The sequence below is a fragment of the Miniopterus schreibersii genome, assembly GCF_964146895.1.
Source record: "Miniopterus schreibersii genome assembly, chromosome: 2".
Classification (NCBI taxonomy): Eukaryota; Metazoa; Chordata; class Mammalia; order Chiroptera; family Miniopteridae; genus Miniopterus; species Miniopterus schreibersii.
In genome coordinates this window covers 155,120,048-155,139,278 of record NC_138102.1, presented here as the reverse complement: position 1 = coordinate 155,139,278, position 19,231 = coordinate 155,120,048, and the positions used below count along the sequence as shown (strand labels likewise).

Below are 19,231 nucleotides of genomic sequence, written 5' to 3'. Positions count from 1 at the left end.
CTTAAAAGTCTTTTAACATAATCAGCATGTACACAGTTCACCATTGTTATCTTTATTTTAGTCAACAGAAAAGTGAAGCACAGAAAATTTAAGTAATTTACTTGAAGTCACACAGCTAGTGAGTGTCTAGGCCACAATTCAGATCCAGGCAATCTGGCGTTTCATCATTGTGCTCTGTCACCATGGAAGCATCACATCAACGCTATATGGTTGGCATGTATTAGCTCCATTTTAGAGATGGGGATCCTGAGTGTGGTTAAATAACTTAGACAAGATCAGCCTTAAACTTATTTTCTTTCCCCGCCAAGTTAGCTCTTCTTATACTACATAGCCTAGCTAATAAATGGTAGGACCATTTACCTAGTCATCCAAATCTGAAACCCACAGATAAATTTAGATTTCAGCTGAGTATCTAAACCCTTCTTTTAATCTCTTTTGCTACTATTAAAAAGGATTATAATCTCAATGCTTGCAGGAAGCAGGTAATAAAGCTTACAGCTAATAAAATGAGTGAAGGAAGCTGGGTATGAGGGAGTAGAAAGTTGGTGGACCCTGGTGGGATGTGGTGTTACTAGGAGGCTACTGCTTCTCCGATCCAGCTGTCTATTTCCAGGCAAGAATGTGGGCTCATATATGATAGATCTGATTTTTTAAGAGGAACCAGAAGTCTGGATTTTTATGTGAAATCTTTCCATTTTTAAATCATAGTGCAAACCCAACAAAATATGGCTGCAGGCCACCAGTTTGTAACCCCTATTTATTACCGAGTCCCCTAACCTCATATACATTCCTCTAGTCTAATCTACTCCCAGCCTTTCAGGCACCTGCCCTATACTAGCATAATCTATCCAAAGTGGTAATCAGATAGGATTTTAGGGGTGGTTAGGAGGATTAGATGCATTAAAACACGTAACATTCTTAAAAGAGATCTTGGTATGTAGGTAAGCACTCAATAAATGTTCTTTATTCTCTGTTAGTTTTTCACTTAATGAAAAGCCTTGGCTGCACAGGGTTATTTTTTAACATGGCAAAAAAAGGGTATTTTATCATGACTCCTATTGTCTTCCCACCTTCATCTTCTGCTATTTCACAAAATATACTCAAGCCATTCTCTACACTCAAGTGTGTCAGTCTACTTAATGCCCTTACACCCCTCCTCCTCCACCCTGTCCATCTGACTTGTGAACTCTTATCTCCCATGCCCCCCCTCAAGATTCATTTCAAACATCTCTTCCTCTATTAAAGCTTTGGGTACACTTCCCCTTAGAGAGCTGATTTCTCTGTTTGTGTTCCCATAAGATTGTGAACCTCCTGAAGGGCAGGAACTATATTTTAATAGTCTTCATATTCTTAGTACTTTGTGCAGGGCTAGCATGTATTCTATATCTACCATAAATGTTGATTGGAAGTAATACAACTAGTAAAAGTTAGGACTGGGACTTGAACACTTACCTGGCTGTGAATTTTTTCCTCTTTGTTATTTTTTTATTTATTGAGTTTAGAGAGAGAGAGAGCGAGAGAGAGAGAGAGAGACATCAGCTTGTCCTTTCACAGATTTAAGCATTCATTGATTGACTCTTGTGTGTGTCCTGACTGGGGATGGAACCCACACCCTTGGTGAATTGGGATGATGCTCTAACCAACTGAGCTACCCTCCAAGGCTTCTTCCTCTTTGGTTTGTACTCAGAGAGGAAGAAGTTGTGACTGCTCTATCATTAGGGACCAACATATGCGGACGGTATCTAACCTAAGGACCTGTTATAGCTTAGGGCATAATTGTTGTAACTAATGATGAATTTAGGAAATTTTTTATAATCCAAGGTAATACAGTAGCATTAAAGATACTCTTTCCTCTGAAATGTAGTATGTGAAAACTAAGGTGAAACCACCAGTTAAATACTGTGTTTTACCAGTCAGGTAAAGCAGTTCTGTTTTCCCACTTTAGAAGTTTGATGGTAAGTGGTTGGAAACACCGCATCTATTTATAGATGGCCTGAGTGCCAAATTTGTTATCACCTTTCCTCAGGCTTGATAAATGAAAGAATGTTGGACTTAACTATTAGTAGTGTCTCCATTAATGAATAGGGGAGTCTGGAGAAAACACGTGAACGGGAAATTCAAGGGCACCTGGTGCTGTTTTTATCAGTCCAGGAATTCTAGACTTGCAATTTGTATCCTGTTCTTTTTCTGGCCATAGAAAGGGCTTTAGTAAAAGGGAACAGAATTAAATACAGTAGAGGAATAAATTTGCAATATAATAAGTGCCAGTCATCTAGGCAATTCTTTGTAATAATTTGTTCACTTCTGTTCTTAGTTTTGTTTAACTTGAAAATTTCAAGCCCTATTTGTGTATGGTAAGAAGGACATATTTTTTTCTTAATTTTAAAGCTAATCTCTAAAAGATACTATTTGATCAAGACTAAGGGTAGAATTTTTGGCCTTTTCTGTAATTGTGTCACTCAAGTAGGGTTTGTTTCCGAGGGTTAACATAACCCTAAATGATTCTATAGTTTATAATACAAAAGAAATTACGATGTGAAGCATGTTATTGAAAATCCATTAAAGTTAAGTTAAATTACATACCATCATTTATTTATAGAATGCCTACTGTGTGTTCAGTACTTTGCCAGATGCTGTAATACATTCATTACAAAGATGAATACATGTAGGACTTGCTCTGATTTGGTTTTTAAACAGGGCATAGACACTTGCATGTATGTGTAACTAGAATGGAAAGAACATAGTGATCATGATTAAATTACAGAGTATCTGGAAGTTGTTTTTATTACTTGATATCCACTTCTGCATTTTGGAGTTGAATTCATTACATCTTCCTATGATGGGAGAAACCTGATCTTCTGTTTACCCCTCTTTTATAAGCTCCTCAGGTTCATAAATTTTTATCTAAAACACCTTCATATTTATTTCTGTATTATTAATGCAAACAATTCCTAGTTGTTTGGAATTGTTTTGAATTCCCTAACTTTTTTTATGTTTCATAAAAATTTCCCCCAAATTTTTGCTCAGTAATACTTCTGCCCACCTCTAGCCCCCCAATATTGTTTCATCGTGGGAAAACCCAGTCAGTAGCATTATATCGGCCATCTCCAGCCACTTTAAAGTGGGCAGAATTGCCTTAGGCTAGATAGTGAGTAGTGTTTTTTGTTTAAGATTTTACCTTATCCGGATGCCATTCAACATTTAAATTCAATAACAGTTCTCTTTGTTCTGATGCCATGCTCACCAAGCCATCTTCTGATCCTCGTCATGGCTTTGCATCTAGTTTGCTGGCGAACAGAATGCATTTGCGGAGGATGCAAAGATCTGTTCCTTGTTACTCAGTTTCTTATTGTGTAAATCAGTCAGTTGCCATTGTGTCTTATATATCAGTCTCCTGTGAACTCTCTTAGGATAAAGTAGCTTCCAGAATTTGATTGCCCTGGGACACTGGCAGCTGAAGGCCAGACCTTGCCCTTTGGCAGACTGAGCAGAGCAGCCTGTTCTAAGAGGCCCCTTGGCAGGCAGTCAACTGCCTTCCAAGACCACACCCTGAGTTCATTATATATCTTTCTTTTTGACTTCTGAAATATTTAGTTATGGGTATTTCTTTGTGCTTTTTTTCAAGAGGCATTATAAAATGTTTTGTTTGTTTTCTCACCATAAACTTTTTGAAAGGAAAATACAGACCTTGGACAACTAGAGTTGGCTCTTTTTTCCTCCTAAGAACTGGCAAACCAATTAGAAAATTCTCTGTCAGCTACAGATCTGGACAAATTAGAAAGCACTCTAAAATCCCTAGGCATTGCTCTTTGTTGGAACTTCTATGCCTACAATACCACAAATTGTATGCCTTATTATCTTTTTGAGGATTTAGGGTACATAGTAATATATTAAAGATGCCAGGAAGTCTTGCAATAGAAACTTGTTTAATTTTATATTTTGTATTTATTGTTTTTAAAATAATGTGCATTATTATTAAAGCATTCAGCACGTTCAAAAAAATTAAATGACGTGCCTAAAATAATGTCTTACATTTGTATAAGCCATTGTGGCTTTGCTGTGTATTATCTCAGATGGCCTTACACTATGCCTGTGAACTAGCCAGAGCAAATATTATAATGCCTGTCTGGGGAAAACTGATGAGTTCAGTGTTCTGGTGATTTGAATAAGACCATATGATCACTTAGCAGCAGGACCTGGATTAAATCTCTAAATTTCTGACTCATAGGTTCAGTAATTTCTTTTTCCACAGTTGCTTATTAACCAATCTTTATTACTTTTAGCCAATTCTTTCAACTCTTCCCCCACCCCCCCATTTGAAAGGTTGAGTCTTTTATTCATTAATGCCTACTATGTGTCAGAGATACAGTGCCATTGTGGTAAATACTAAAAAACGAATCAGGAAAAGTTCTTGCCCACAGGTGCTCTGAGTTTAGTGGGATAGAGAAGTAGAGTGATAAGCACCAATGCCTGAGATATATTGGTGCAAATGCTAGAAAACACACATGAAAGAATGCCAAATGTTATTTCTCTTCTGGTAGGGAATGTTAGAGAAGTCTTCACAGTAAGACTGTGCCTTAAAGAATCAGCAGGAGTCCTGTGAAGAGAGTTTAGGACAGGTCCGGGCTGGGTAGCTCAGTTGGTGGAGGGTCGTCCTGATACACCAGGGTTGTGTGGGTTCAATCCTCAGTTAGGGCACATACAAGGATCAACCACTGAATGCATAAATAAGTGGGACAACAAATCGATGTTTCTCTCTCCTTCTTTCTCCCCCTTCCTCTTTCTCTCTCTCTCTCTAAAAGAAAAGGAAAGAAGGAAAAAAAGAAAGGAAGGAGAGAGAGAAGGAAGGAAGGGAGGGAGGGAGGAAGGAAGGGAGGAAAGGGAGGGAGGGAGGGAGAGAGAGAGGAGAGAGAGAGAGAAAGAAAGAAAAAGAAGAAAAGAAAGAAGGAAAGAAAGAAAGAAAAAATGGGAAGGAAAGAAAGAGAGAGAGTGTGTTCAGGATGTAACTGATCCAGGGATGGCTCATGGGAGGCCTTGGAGGCATGAAAGAGCCAGTTACGTTGGGAGAAGACTAAGCAGTGAGGAAGGGCAGCAGCTAAGGCTGGAATGGCAAGCTGGAGAGAGCATTTGGAGTTGGGGTCCAGACTCCATAGCTCACTAGCTATGTAACTTTTCTAAGCTTCTGTTTCTTACTTTACACGGCTGTTGTGAAAATGAAATGTAGTCGTGCACTATCTTAAATCCTCAGGAGAAAAAAGGGAAATTCAGTGAATAAAATATCATGAAATTCCTGATATATACCAGCATTCAGTGTGTGTGAGTTGTCTTCATCATGCTAAGCTAATTCGATTTGCTGTAGGCAGTGAGGAGACAATGAGCGATTTTAAACAAATAATGTGATCAGCTTCTTGTTATAAAAAAATTTATAGTAGTCAGTGGAGAAACAAGTTTATGATACTAAAATAATAGATTGTGTTTTAGACATGAGGATTTGAGAGCTCCTGCAATACTTTGTGGTATAAACCCAATAAGATGCCAGTGGAACTGGAAATTGTTTACTTTCATTCTATTGAAGCACTTGACATTGAAGCACAGGAAAGACTTTTGGTTCATTCCATTATCCCTGGATTCTATTCCAGTTCAGGTCCATATACAGGGGTCTGTATCTTTGTGTAGTTAAGGAGAGGTGGGTGTTGGGGAGTAGTGGCAGGTTTGGCGGAGTACCTTTCAGCTAATAGTTCAATGTTGGATGCTCACTCTTGGCAATCTGGATCTTCTCTAGGTTGGTCTGTTATGATCCCCATCCAGACAAGCAAAAATCTCTTTAACATATGGAAACATTCTCATTTTTTGGTTCATATATAGACTGTGGTGGGCAAATCTCTTCTGGTCAGTGTCCACCAAAGCAGCCACCAGAGTTCAATCTGTCCCCCAATGAAGCAGCCTTTTCGTTACATTCCTTGTCTTGTCCAGTTGTCCAGATTGTCTTCTTCACACCAGTACTTTGTTTGGCTGTCCCAGTGATTTTTCAAAGTTGGCACTTAAATGGCATTAAGTAGACAGACACAAAACTTTACCTGTTGTCACCTGGCTTGGTTCACACATTTGTGTTTCCTTCCTGGTTCCTACAGGCATTTGAGTGTCATTTGAAAATGAAATGGACCTCAGGAGGAAAAAAAGGGACATCTGTAACATTTTAAATAAAAATAAAATTTAAAAAAAGAAATGGACCTCAAAGTTTGGAGAAGTATACTAGACCTTGTTATAGTACTATCTGAAATGACAGAATTCAGAATGAAATAGGGCAACCATGGCTTCCATCAAAGGGGCTTCTTTCTCAAAATATTTCCCCCTGAAACATATACCCATAAGAATTGCGTTAGACTGATGTTCGTGTGCTTATTGATATACTTCATGTTTCATAAAATTTATATGGCAGAAGCTATTTCTTACTATTTAATTAAACTACATTAACTCTTAAGAGACTTACATTTATTGAGGATATAAGTATTAGCAAAATCTTGTGGGTTTTATTTAGTAATCAATAAAACAAGAAAATAAATTGAACCTTTCTTGTTTGAATGCTAGGTGAGTATAACCTTTTGTATATAAATGTATTTATATTGTGTGTGGACTCCCAATGGTGCTTCTTTACCTCAGCCCTGGTTTTGCCAGCACAAAATTAATTTCTGTTGCTTTGGGAATAATGCATCTTTCTTTTACTAGCATTGTATTATTTATAATATGAAAGATTTGCATATCTTAACAGTTAGGGTTGAATTTTGCTTAGGAGAAATCAAACCATTTCTAGAGTTCGTTATAAGGGATAAAAAGTTTTTTCTACTGAATAATTTGTGTTTATATGTTATTTCAGTTTCTGTTACTATGGCAATGACGGCAGGGACTACAGCCACCTTTCCAATGAGCAACCATACCCGGGAAAGAGTAACTGTGGCCAAGCTCACGTTGGAGAATTTTTACAGCAACCTAATTTTACAACATGAAGAGAGAGAAACCAGGTATAGTAACAGCTAGTCAAAATTTTCTGTTTAATTAAATAAGCTGCAAGCGGAGTATAAATATGTTGCCCATTAATAATATAAATATTGTAGATCCCTCTGTGTTGTTTTTAGGTTTCTTGTCCCGACAATGGACCTAGTTACTTGTTTTATTTTTGCAGAATAGTTTCTTTTCCTGTGCACCCATATACTTATTTCAAATGACATATTTTAAACAAAATGTTTCCAACCATGAAATTATGATACAGCTTTTTACTTTCTTTTAGAAGGATGCATTATGAATAATTGACTGTAATCCAAAAACATTTATAGTGTGTGTGTGTGTGTGTGTGTGTGTGTGTGTAAGTGGGAATGGAAGAATAAAAAATGAAAGACTTGGTGTTTTGCCTTCAGGAAAGTTATAGTAAGGGAGATAATGCGCATAAATACTACATGAAAGAGTGTAAAGTATCACTAAGGGAAGGGCAAAGAAGAGAGATTGCTTTTGCCTAGGGCAATGGGGAGGGCTTCATAAATGGTGATGGCTTTAAACAGGGCTCTAAAGAAAGAGTCCTATTTATACTTCACAAATGGGAGAAGAAAGAAATAAAAGAGCTGGAGGAAGGACTTTAGAGGCAGAAGAAATCACCTTCAGTGCTAAGTCAGGCATTGTTGAGTTAGCTCAAGCTAGATGTCAGCATTTCCTGGGAGCCTGGGATGCTTTGTTAGTGTAGCCGTTCTCATGGTAGTAGAGGGCCTCCATGAGTTTTGAGCACAAGAATCAAATGATTGCAGGTGTTTCTCTAGAAGAGTACTTTAATTGTGATGTATAGAATGGACTGTGGGAGGAGGGATTAGAAACAGGAAAGGCTAGTGATGTAGTCCAGGCAAATAGAAAGGAGGCTTGAATTAGGATTGTGACAGCAACAATAGAGAAGAATTGACGGGTGAGCAAGATAAAATAAAACATGGAAAGTAGCCAAATATGAAAAGTGAGAGAAACAAGTCAATACTGGCTCTGAAATGTCATGCCTGGGCAAGCAGAGTGGTGCAACTTGAGTGAAACAGGACCTGAGAAGAAGAATCAGGTTTTGAATTTAATTTTGGACAGGTCTCACTGCAGATGAGACATAGCTGAGGAGAGAATTAGAACTAAAAAATAAAACAGTTATTTAGAAGTCCATGTAGTGAGACAGAATAAGAAAATACTCGAATTAAGAAACAGAAAGACTAGTGAGAAAAGCTAGCGTGCCTTTAATCAGAGTTGCTAAAGGAAGAGAGGAAAGAGAATGGTGCAGATGCAGGTTAAACAAAGTTCATCAGCTGAAAAAACTCCGAGACTCCGCTCAGGCAGAAGGAAAGTGATCACAAGCAGGAGGTTTAAAGTAAATAGGTGGATCTGTCCCAACAAAAATCTACTGTATAAAACAACAACAACAATGATAATGTCTTAAGCAGTTAAAAAAATAGGATTAAAGTGCTTTCTAACAGTTGACTGTCAATCAGGAGAGGGAAATGGTATTAAAGTGCTCTTAGATGTCTTTGTATCTCTAAGAACAGGGATACAGCGTAGACAGGGTCAAGACTAATTTCAGACTTTGACAATTTAAGTGTATGTGTAATTTCTAGGGTAGCCACTAAAGAATAAGAATAAAGTCTGTAACTTCTAAGCCTGCAGAAGGAAAATAATGGAGCGAGGGGGAAATCAGTTCAAAAGAAGGCAAGAGAAAATGAAAAACTGAAATACCAAGTAGTAGGCAAAGACAGAAATCACAAAATAAGTTAGAAGTAAACCCAACTGTAGAAGTAGTTACACTATTTGTAAATGTAATGGAAGTCTCTGGAGGTGATCGATGGTGGAGAGAGGGAACGGCGTAGAAGAGACCCGCAGAAGGTCCTGTGTCTCCCAGGAGGCGGGCACTGAGTTACTCCTCAGAATTTTAAAGGGTCCTTGTTGTTTTCTGCCAAAACCTTCAAGTAGTTCAGTTTTCCCTCTATTTCCAAACAAAGGAGAGTACGAATAAAAGTATCTGCTGTTATTAAAAAAAACAAAAAGCAGTCTCAGTTTGGTGGTGTCATGGAAGTCATATTAAACAGTTTATACTATACTCTGAACAGTATATGATTGTCTAACTGCTATGCGGTACACCTGAAACTAATACAAAATATTGAGTGTAAACTGTAATTGAAAAAATTAGAAAATTATTGCTTTATTAAAATAATAATAATACACAGTAAAAACAGTTTATACTTTAAGAAAACATGGGGCAAATTTTTGAGCTTAACTAATTGGATAAACACGTAAGCCAAATAAAGTACCAACCAATGAACAAAATGTCAGCATTTTATGAGGAAAACTTTTTTAAATAATTTCTTTTTAAATATGTCTTTATTGCTTCCAGAGAAAGGAAGGGAGAGGGAGAGAGAGATAGAAACATCAATGATGAGAGAGTCATTGATCGGCTGCCTCCTGCACGCCCCCTGCTAGGGATCGAGCCTGAAACCCGGGCATGTGCCATTACCGGGAATCAAATTGCAATCTTCTGGATCATAGGTTGATGCTAACTGTTGATCTACACCAGCCAAGCGGAAAACTGTTTTTTAAAAAGGTACAAGAGAAGTCATAGCTGTTCCCATCTAGTCATGGCGCAAAGGAAGGAACGTGACTGCCTCTCTCCCCTGAATGAGAGATGATTTCATGAAGTGTTAGTCTTGGCAAGGAAAGGGTGCAGTAGAGATTTGAGAAGAATAGAGTTCCTTGTATGTGGCTGTCCCTCCTAGATTAATGTTCCTCTTACTCTTTGGATTCTCTCTGCAGCGGAGAAAACTCAAAATCATTCAGCATGCAGCTCTGCAGGCCCAGAGGCGCATGATGGCAGGGGCAGAATCCGATGTTAGGCCCTTATTTCATTCTCAGGTTGGGTTTAGGGGAATAATCTGTGAACAAAAGATAAAAGTCAGTGTGGAAGGCACCAGTGCTGAGGAAGTGGGTGAAGAAGATGTTATTAGGTCTCATCTCCACTTGGGTGCTGATTTATACACAGGCTCTATATATTTTGGCTAGGAATTTTCCTTAAGAAATAAAAAGAAGTGATCTTGATGGATTAGGAAAGAACTTACCTTCGGACCCACTATTATAACTAACAAATACCAAATGATGAGTATGATAGACTCAATCCTCAACCCCTGTACTCCTGTGCATAAATCCTGGAAAGTTCCTCTTACTCTAGCATACTCCAAAACGAATTAGGAAGAGCTCTCTCCAGCTTATCTTTAGGAAGAGCCAATACAATAGAAATAAAATACTTAATATTCAGTTGGACATGAGTTACAAAATTCCTACCACAGTCATATCTCTAGTTACTAGTTCATGTATCCTATCCCTCTACCATCCTCCCCATGCCCACAATGCTTAGCCTAACTAACTTTAGGGTGCCATTTAAAAATAATGAATAACTGAACTTGGCTATATACTGTATTTGAAAAGTAAATGTTTTGATAGTTAATGGGTTACTTTTAAAATACATAGATGACTTTCAAATTTATAAAGAATTATAATAGAATAAAGTATATTCAATTACATCGAACACCTTTCCTTGATTAATTAGGAAATCAAGCTTAGACTTTAAGTGAAGGATATAGACAAGCTCGTTTAGCTAAAAGGTGTTAGAATCAAGATTTAAATAGATATCCACCTTAAAAATTTATACTTCTAGTCACTATAGTTACCTTTGTATACATCTAATATAAATATTGATATATGTTAACAATTTTGGTGGTTTGAACATTAGATAACAGTTTTCCTTCTTAGAACATTAGTCACCTTTGCTAACAATTCATTTAGGCAACTTTAGAAGTAAATTTTATTTGCCAAGTATGAGAAGGCTAAATCTGAATTGGGTTTATTTTTGAGAAAGAAAACTATACTAGGGACTATTTTGATTCAACTTGAAATATTTTTTTATCATATCAAATTGAAGTGGTAATAAATAAATATACATTTTAAAGATGAGATTAGTTAGAAATGTATTTAAAATCTAAATTATTTTTTCTTTTGTTAAGGCAGAAGAAATTAGAAGTGGCCATGGAAGAAGAAGGATTAGCAGATGAGGAGGTAATGTGAGCTATAATTACTGTGACTATAGTTAACAATGCTGTATTATGTGCATGACAGTTGCTAAGAGTAGATCTTAAATGTTCTCACTACAAAAAGTCGTAGTTATATGAGGCGATAGATATATTAACTAACCTTATTGTGGTACTCATTTTCCAATATATATGTGGATCAAATAATGATTTATACCAAAGGTGATTACTTTGTTAATCAGTTGACTCAATCTAGAAAACTAAAATTTTACTATAATAATATTTTAAAACTAATTTTATTTATGTTATTTAAGTTTTAAGTGAGAAAGGTAATGGTTTAGATCTATATTTCAATCTATAGAGAAAAAATAAGACTAAGCACATCTTTCTTCATTTTTATTCATTAGTATTAATAACCTTATCATTAATAATCTTAGATTAATATACATTATACATCGTTATATTGATATAGAAATCTTATGCATAAGATCTTAATTTGAAATCTGGAGGGGGAAGTTACAAAAACAGATGCCCAAGGCCAAGCAAATAACATAAATGAGAGAAGTTGGCCAGGTTGGTTTTATAATGTCATCTTAGGTTGTTATTTTGATGTAACATACTTTGTTTGCATAGTCAATTCATAAGAATCTTTTTCACTTCCAAAAGAAATAAATTTTTTTCCTTTTTCTAAAATGGTTGATCCTCACAGTTTATCTTTTGATAAAGTCATACTACGTTTCACTTTACTGAAAAAACAATAACAAGAGTACCAGCCCACTTATACACATCACCTGGGGACTAGCATGGGTGGTGGAGACTGACAAATTATTATTGTTAGGCCCCAGGCAAGGTCCTAGATTATGTCAAATTCTATAAAATAGATGTATTTTCTCAACCTAATATAAACTATGTTGGAGCTGTCTTTACGTGGAATGGGTTTTTCCAAAATAAAATTGTTGTATTAAAATAATGCTAGTTTTTTTAAAAAATATATCTTTATTGATTTCAGAGAGAGGAAAGGAGAGGGAGAGAGAGAGATGGAAACATCAAAGGTGAGAGAGTCATTGATTGGCTGCTTCCTGCACGCCCCTGACTGGGGATGGAGCCCACAACCCAGGCATGTGCCCTGACCGGGAATCGAACCCCGGTTGCCTGGATCCTAGGTCGATGCTCAACCGCTGAGCCACGCCCTGCCCGGCAAGGCTAGTTTTTAATGAAAGCTAATATTCATCCTTAACTCATTCTGTAGTAGAAAAGTATTTGTGAAATAATTTGTGAAAGTTACTTGTGAAAATGAAACTATGTAATGTAGCCATGAAAAGCATATATCCTGAGGTGAAGCTGCTAGCTGAACCCTTTTATATCCCACAGCTTCTGTGTACACTGTTTTATACAAAATCTGAGCACCCCGCAGATTGAGTGTTTGAGGAACACCCATTTAAGAAGGAATGGTGAAAGGAAGAAAGTGATGGATTTCTAGCAAATCCCATTAAACATGGGATATTATTTACTCTCATGGAAAACAAAATAGGCAACTTTAAGCTGCAGAAGACAGCTATGAAATGTTAACCTTGTCCACAGGTTTTTGATGTCTTCTTTGTAGAGGAAAGATGTGATTACCACAAAATGTTATTTGTTTTTTCAAGGCAATGTAATCTACACAAGTTGTGAGCAATATGTCAACATGCTTTTTTCCGTCAATTTTTTAAAAATGCTAATTTTCTTCAGCTACCTATGGACTACAACATGGACTTTAAGATTTAAGACTAATATGGAATAGATTTTTTTTTTAAGTAATGTAACAATGTTGTAGGTGATATCCTATTTTTGTAAGATTATATTTTCCATACACTTGGGATTCTCCTTTTTTTGCCATTAAATTGCTGTCTCCAACACAAAAACATTGTTTACTTGCTTCATTACACAACCTGTCAAATATTAATAAACATTTTCTCTAGCTGCTTTTCTCTTGTCTATCAGTTTTGAGCTTAATTTATGAAACTGTATAATAAGGTCATCTTTTCCATTCAGATTACACAAGCTCCTGAAACTACATCCCACTGTACTCTGTTTACTCTCTTTATAGCTTATAACATCAGAAATCCAGAATGTCTTTCAAAATTCTTAAGTTTATTCATTTACGTAATTAAAAGGGGGGGGGGGCGTCTTTACTGTTTTGAAAGACAGTACTACAGTGCCACCATGTGGCCTTTTAAATTTAGTCTTAAAGTCTAAAACTGCTTTTTTGATCTTTTGTTTTACTAGTAATTCAGTTTTTTAAACTGTTATTCAAAAGGCATTTTTGAACAAAAATATAATCTTTGCTGTTTCCACCACTGATGTGCCTGAATATGTAACTTCATTTAGCTGTTTAAAGATGTTTACATTGAAGATATAATTTCATAATTTATCCTCTTAGATTAACTTTGTTAGAAGTATCAGAATTCCATTTCATTGATGATACATAGTTACATATTTCTGATTAATAGTTTACCTTACCCTTTTGAAAACATATACAGAGGGGTAGGGAAGGACTATTTAGTAGCTATACCTTGAGCTGCATGTAGAAGCGATGTTTCTGAGCTGCGATGGTCCTTTTGCCTTGTCTCCTCAGAACTGAACCACTGAACGCTTGATAGGGTTCAGTTGAAGATGAACGGGAGTTTAATTTTTCACTGTTTTTTTTTTTTTTATTTCCCGCTTTATGTTACCTCTACTAGGAGCTATGCCAAAAAACAGAATTTTGTTTGGTGAGGGGAAAAATGAAATATAGAACAGTGAAACAAATGTCCATTCCAAATGTAGGTATTTCATGTTTATTATTAATGCTAGTTATTTTTTGTGATCTCTGGAGAATGAGTTATGAAATTCCTGACTTGAATATTTTAATGAATTCTTCATGTAATTATCTTTGTTGCAATTCTGTATTTTCAGGAATTTGTGTGCCAAGTCTCAAGCAGTTTATTAAAATCTGTCCAAGAATAAATTCTACCATAAGTAAATCTTCATAGAAACATTGTTGTTGTGTTATTTTGGTGTCGTAAGTCTCAGTAGTTGTGACAGAGCAACCTTGGGATTTAGCTAATTGAAGCAAAGTAGATTTCTTGACAGAGTAAAAAATCAATATCAGAATACTGTTAGCATTTCCTAAAGTTTAATTTTTATTTTTGAATTAAGTTAGCATAAAGATGAAAGAATATCATAATTAGTTAAGATTTAATGGAATACTAATATTTCATGGAGTACACTTCAAGAATAAAGATTTATCAATTATTAAAAAAAAAGTTTCCTCTAGATTGTTTTATTCTTTCCATGCTTAATAAATATTTCACTTTGGTAAATAAGTAATAGCACCAGTATATAATGTGTAAAATACTTCACTCCCATTTTTATATGTCTCATCTTTTAATACTATAGGTTTCCTTTGAAACAATCTGATTTTAAAGTCATCTTTTTAAACTGTCTTTTTTTTAATAGAAAAAGTTACGCCGATCACAACATGCTCGCAAGGAAACAGAGTTCTTACGGCTCAAGAGGACCAGACTTGGCTTAGATGACTTTGAGTCTCTGAAAGTCATAGGAAGAGGAGCGTTTGGAGAGGTGTGGCTCTTTTCAAAAGTCACTGCTATTGAATACATATCTTAAGATAGAGTAAAATAGTTTAATATGTATTAAAATAGTTTAATTTGACTAGAATTCCTAAAATACCATGAATGACAAATTGCAACACTGTTTTCTTTAAAGAACCTACCTTTTGCTCCTAAATAAATAGTAGTGACTGTTTAACATTTTATAATGTGGCCAATTTTTACATTCTAGGTGCGGCTGGTCCAGAAGAAAGATACAGGCCATATCTATGCAATGAAGATACTGAGAAAAGCTGATATGCTTGAAAAAGAGCAGGTATGTTCTTTAACACATGCAACCAAAGGAACATCCACTGACTGGTAGTAGAATAAGTGCTGATGTTAGAATTTTTAAAATCTACACATCTTACTACATAATCTATTAATTTTTTGATAACCTATTTCATTTTCTCAATTCTTAATAGTTAAAATTTCTTCTAAATTTGTAATCTAAATATGTATTATTCTGTTCATAACAAAATACCACACACCGGGTAACTTAAACAACAGAAATTTATTTTCTTACAGTTCTGGAGGGTGGAAGTCTAAAATCAAGGTTCTGGCAGGGTTTGTTTTCTGGTGAGGGCTCTCTTCCTGGCTTGCAGGCAGCTGCTGTCTCATTAAGGCCCCACATAGCCTTTCCTAGGTGCGTGCACAGAGAGAGTGTGAGCTCTCTGGTGTCTCTTATAAGGATACCAATCCTCCCCCTGTCCCCCATGACCTCACTTAACCGTAATTACCTCCTTAGAGGCCCCATCTCCAAATTCAGTTATACTAGGGGTTTGGGCATTATCATGGGATTTGGGGAGGAACACAAAATAACCTCCTCTGACTTCAGTGAAAATAAAGGATAGTTCTCAGTACCCTCACTCCGTTTCACATATTGAAAAGGTAAGACGAATCTCCTGAGAATTTGCTGAGTTTATGTATTTCTAAAATCTGTACTCACTCCATTTCATACTGCTGGCTCTCTTCATGTTTCCTGTGACTTGATGTGGTTTAAGTGGTAGCCATAAATTTGAAAACATCAGTAGTAGTATTTTATGTATTTACCTGCATTTCTAGTCTGGGTAGACACTCTGTAGAACCCTGTATTGAGTACATATGCTAGAGAAGGGCTCACAATAGGGGTAGAGGGGGGATGGCGCCTCTCTGAACCTAATGCTTTATTTCAGTCTTTTAGTGCCCACCTGAAACTTATTTTGTTGTTGTTACAGCAATATAATATTAATTTTTATTTAACTATTAGTTTTTATTTAACTATGGCCCACTTGGATTTTCACTGCATTCTTTCACTGCATTTCTGTTTCTTTCATCCAACAAGTATTCGCATGTTCCAGGTTCTGGGACTACAGTGGTTCACAGGAAAAACCTGACCCTTGTTCTTTTATAGCATTGGGGAAAATAGGCAGCCAGCTATTTCACACAGTCACAATTGATAAGTCCTATGAAGAATATTCTTACAAAAGGATAAAGTGATGCAGGTGCTCTGGGCTTAGGAGAAAGCACTGGCTCAAGGAAGGTTTCTCGGAGGAGGGAATATTTGATGAGAGACAGTATGAGAAAGAATGACATATAAAGATCTGGCAGAACAAATATCCAGGTAGCAGATGCAGAGTCCCTGAGGCACGAATAATCCTGGCCTGCTCAAAGAAGAGAAGGAATCCCCATGGCTAGATTGAAGGGAGGGGAAAAGTGGTTAGAAATGAAGGGGGAGAGGTAGGCAGGGACCAGACTATGTGGGGCTTTGAAGACCAAGATACAGAGGTTGGGTTTTATTCTGAATGCACTGGGAAGGCACTGTTTTTGTTCAAATGGGAATGATATATCTGATTAATGTTTTATAAAGATGAATCAGTTTGTTTGCTTGTTGATAGGAGAAATAAGAATTGCAGCACGGAGACCAATTGAGGGACTGTAGCAGTTCCAGGCAGGATATGACTGTGGCATATACTAGGGTTGTCACAGTGAAACTGAAAAAAAGTCAGATTAAGTAGTTTCAGTGAAAGAGCCAGTAGGTTTTTTGTGATGTACCCATGTTGAGGGATGAGAGGAAGGGCAGGGGTAGTGGGGGAAAGAGGGGAGAATCAAGGATGATGCCTAGCATTTTACTCAGGAATGGGGTGCATCATGATGTCATTTTCTGATTTAGAAAAGACCGAGGAAGGAACAGGTTTGGAGACAGTGGGAATCAAGAGTTCTCTTAAGTGTGAGCTGCCTGTTAGATGTCCAAGTACAGATATTAAGTTGGATAAAATATGGGGAGAAGTTTGACTAGAATTATAAATTGGAAGTCATCAATATATTGATAATATTTAAAGTTATAGAACAAGATGAAATTGCCAAGGAAACAAATAGAGATAGACAAGAAAAGAGGACCTGGATCCAAGCCCTAGGCAACACTAGGCAGAGGGGAAACCAGCAAAGGAGACCAAGAGAGAACATCTACTCAGATAGTGGGGACCTAGGAGAACATAATGTTATGGAAGCCAAGAGAAGAAAGTGTTGAAAGGAGGAGGTGACAGATCAACTATGTCGACTGCTGCTACGAGAGAGAAAGCAAGAGGAAGACAGGCCACCGGATGTCACAATATGGAGATCTTGAACAACTCGGCAAGGACAAATCCCATGTACTAGAGGGCAGAAGCCTAATTGGATTGGCAGAAAAGAAAATGCGAAGGGAGAAGAGATAGAGTGTATAGATAAACCTTTCATGTGAAGCAGAGCAAAGAATAGATTGGTAAAGTGAGATTTAAGATCAAAAGGAGGGCTTGGGGGTTTTATATTGTTGTGGTTGCTGTTTTACAGGAAATGTTTCATGCTGATTGGGAGAACCCATTAGGAAGAGAAAAGTTGACCATGCAGGAGAGAGAAGGCAGATAATCACAGGAGTACACTGGAAGTAGGAGTTGATCTTTGATAGTAGAGACCTATTAGTTAAAATCAGTAAGGAAAAGCAGAGAAAATTAGAGCAAATGGCAGGGTGGTTGATCTGAGAGTGTAAAGTGCCAGTTTCCTGCCTGAGTGCAAATAAGTAAAGTCATCAGCTTGGATAAGGAGGAAGATAGCTTGTTGGAAGTGTAAGGCGAGGGAAGTTGTGAGATAGTCACAGCTGTTGACTTGAAGTGTGGGAAAGCAGCCATGCTAGGGAAGTATAGCTGAAGGCCCACCCAGACTGGCAATCACGAAGGTAAAGTGAAACCAGTGGTATAATTAGGTGATTTTTCTCTAGTAACACTTAGTTGCTCTGGGGCAGAATAGACACAATAGATAGAAATTTGGGGTTAACTAGGGTTAGGGTTTGGCCGGGCCAATACAATGAAGGGCAAGGACAAAGGAATTCTGGGCATTTGCCCAAGAGTGGTCATGATGATGGCACCCAGGCTGGGGGAGAAAGAAATGAGGTTATAGGAGCGTAAGGGGTGGAGGAAAGGTGGTGGGGTCCATGGGATGCAGATGGAAGTTGGAGAATCAGAGGCCTGCAAGGTGAAGGTCAGAAACAGAGTTCCTTAAAGTTGAGATTTTAGAGGGGGTACCGTCGTTGGTGATGAGGACAAGAAGATTACCACGGGTGGCTGAGGTGTAGAAAAGGAAAAGGCCATTGGAGGTGAGGAAGCCAAGGCACTGTGCAGATAGGGCAGTTGATGGCTCATCATCTCGGAAGGTGCTGAGCCATGAGCTCGAGTCCCGAATGGCGAGGGGGACTGCTCAGGACTGCCCAAAGGAGAGCTATGCTGAAGGATGGCGGGGGGGACTGCCCAGGAGTCTACAAAGGAGAGCTATGCAGAAGGATGGCGGGGGGGACTGCCCAGGAGTCTACAAAGGAGAGCTATGCAGAAGGATGGCGGGGGGGACTGCCCAGGAGTCTACAAAGGAGAGCTATGCAGAAGGATGGCGGGGGGGACTGCCCAGGAGTCTACAAAGGAGAGCTATGCAGAAGGATGGCGGGGGGGACTGCCCAGGAGTCTACAAAGGAGAGCTATGCAGAAGGATGGCGGGGGGGACTGCCCAGGAGTCTGTAAAGGAGAGCTATGCAGAAGGATGGCGGGGGGGACTGCCCAGGAGTCTACAAAGGAGAGCTATGCAGAAGGATGGCGGGGGGGGGACTGCCCAGGAGTCTACAAAGGAGAGCTATGCAGAAGGATGGCGGGGGGGACTGCCCAGGAGTCTACAAAGGAGAGCTATGCAGAAGGATGGCGGGGGGGACTGCCCAGGAGTCTACAAAGGAGAGCTATGCAGAAGGATGGCGGGGGGGACTGCCCAGGAGTCTGTAAAGGAGAGCTATGCAGAAGGATGGCGGGGGGAGATTGCCCAGGAGTTGATAAAGGAAAGCTGTGCAGAAGGATGGCGAGGGTGGCCTCGCAGCATGTGCTGCATGGGAACTGGAGAGAAGGAAGTGTCACAGTGGTTCAGAAGCAGTCATGAGAATGGACAGGAAACCTACCCCCTCACCAAGCAACATGTGAGAGAAAGGCGGGCCATTCTTGAGAACTCACTCTGCAGGAAGACAGAACTCAGTGG

At 38.1% G+C, this 19,231-nt stretch overlaps 1 protein-coding gene across 2 annotated transcripts in view; it reads left to right on the top strand.

The window, feature by feature from the left end:
* STK38L (serine/threonine kinase 38 like) overlaps positions 1–19,231 on the top strand; it is a 68,880-nt gene that overhangs the window by 35,776 nt on the left and 13,873 nt on the right. The window contains exons 3-6 of one of the 2 annotated variants that reach the window (XM_081125562.1): positions 6,875–7,019; positions 11,061–11,112; positions 14,562–14,684; positions 14,904–14,987. In XM_081125562.1, the coding sequence (XP_080981688.1) occupies positions 6,886–7,019; positions 11,061–11,112; positions 14,562–14,684; positions 14,904–14,987 (393 nt within the window). In that variant the 5' untranslated portion in view covers positions 6,875–6,885. Of the gene's footprint in view, positions 1–6,874; positions 7,020–11,060; positions 11,113–14,561; positions 14,685–14,903; positions 14,988–19,231 lie in introns of those variants that run through there. The other variant, XM_081125563.1, reaches the window with a different exon arrangement.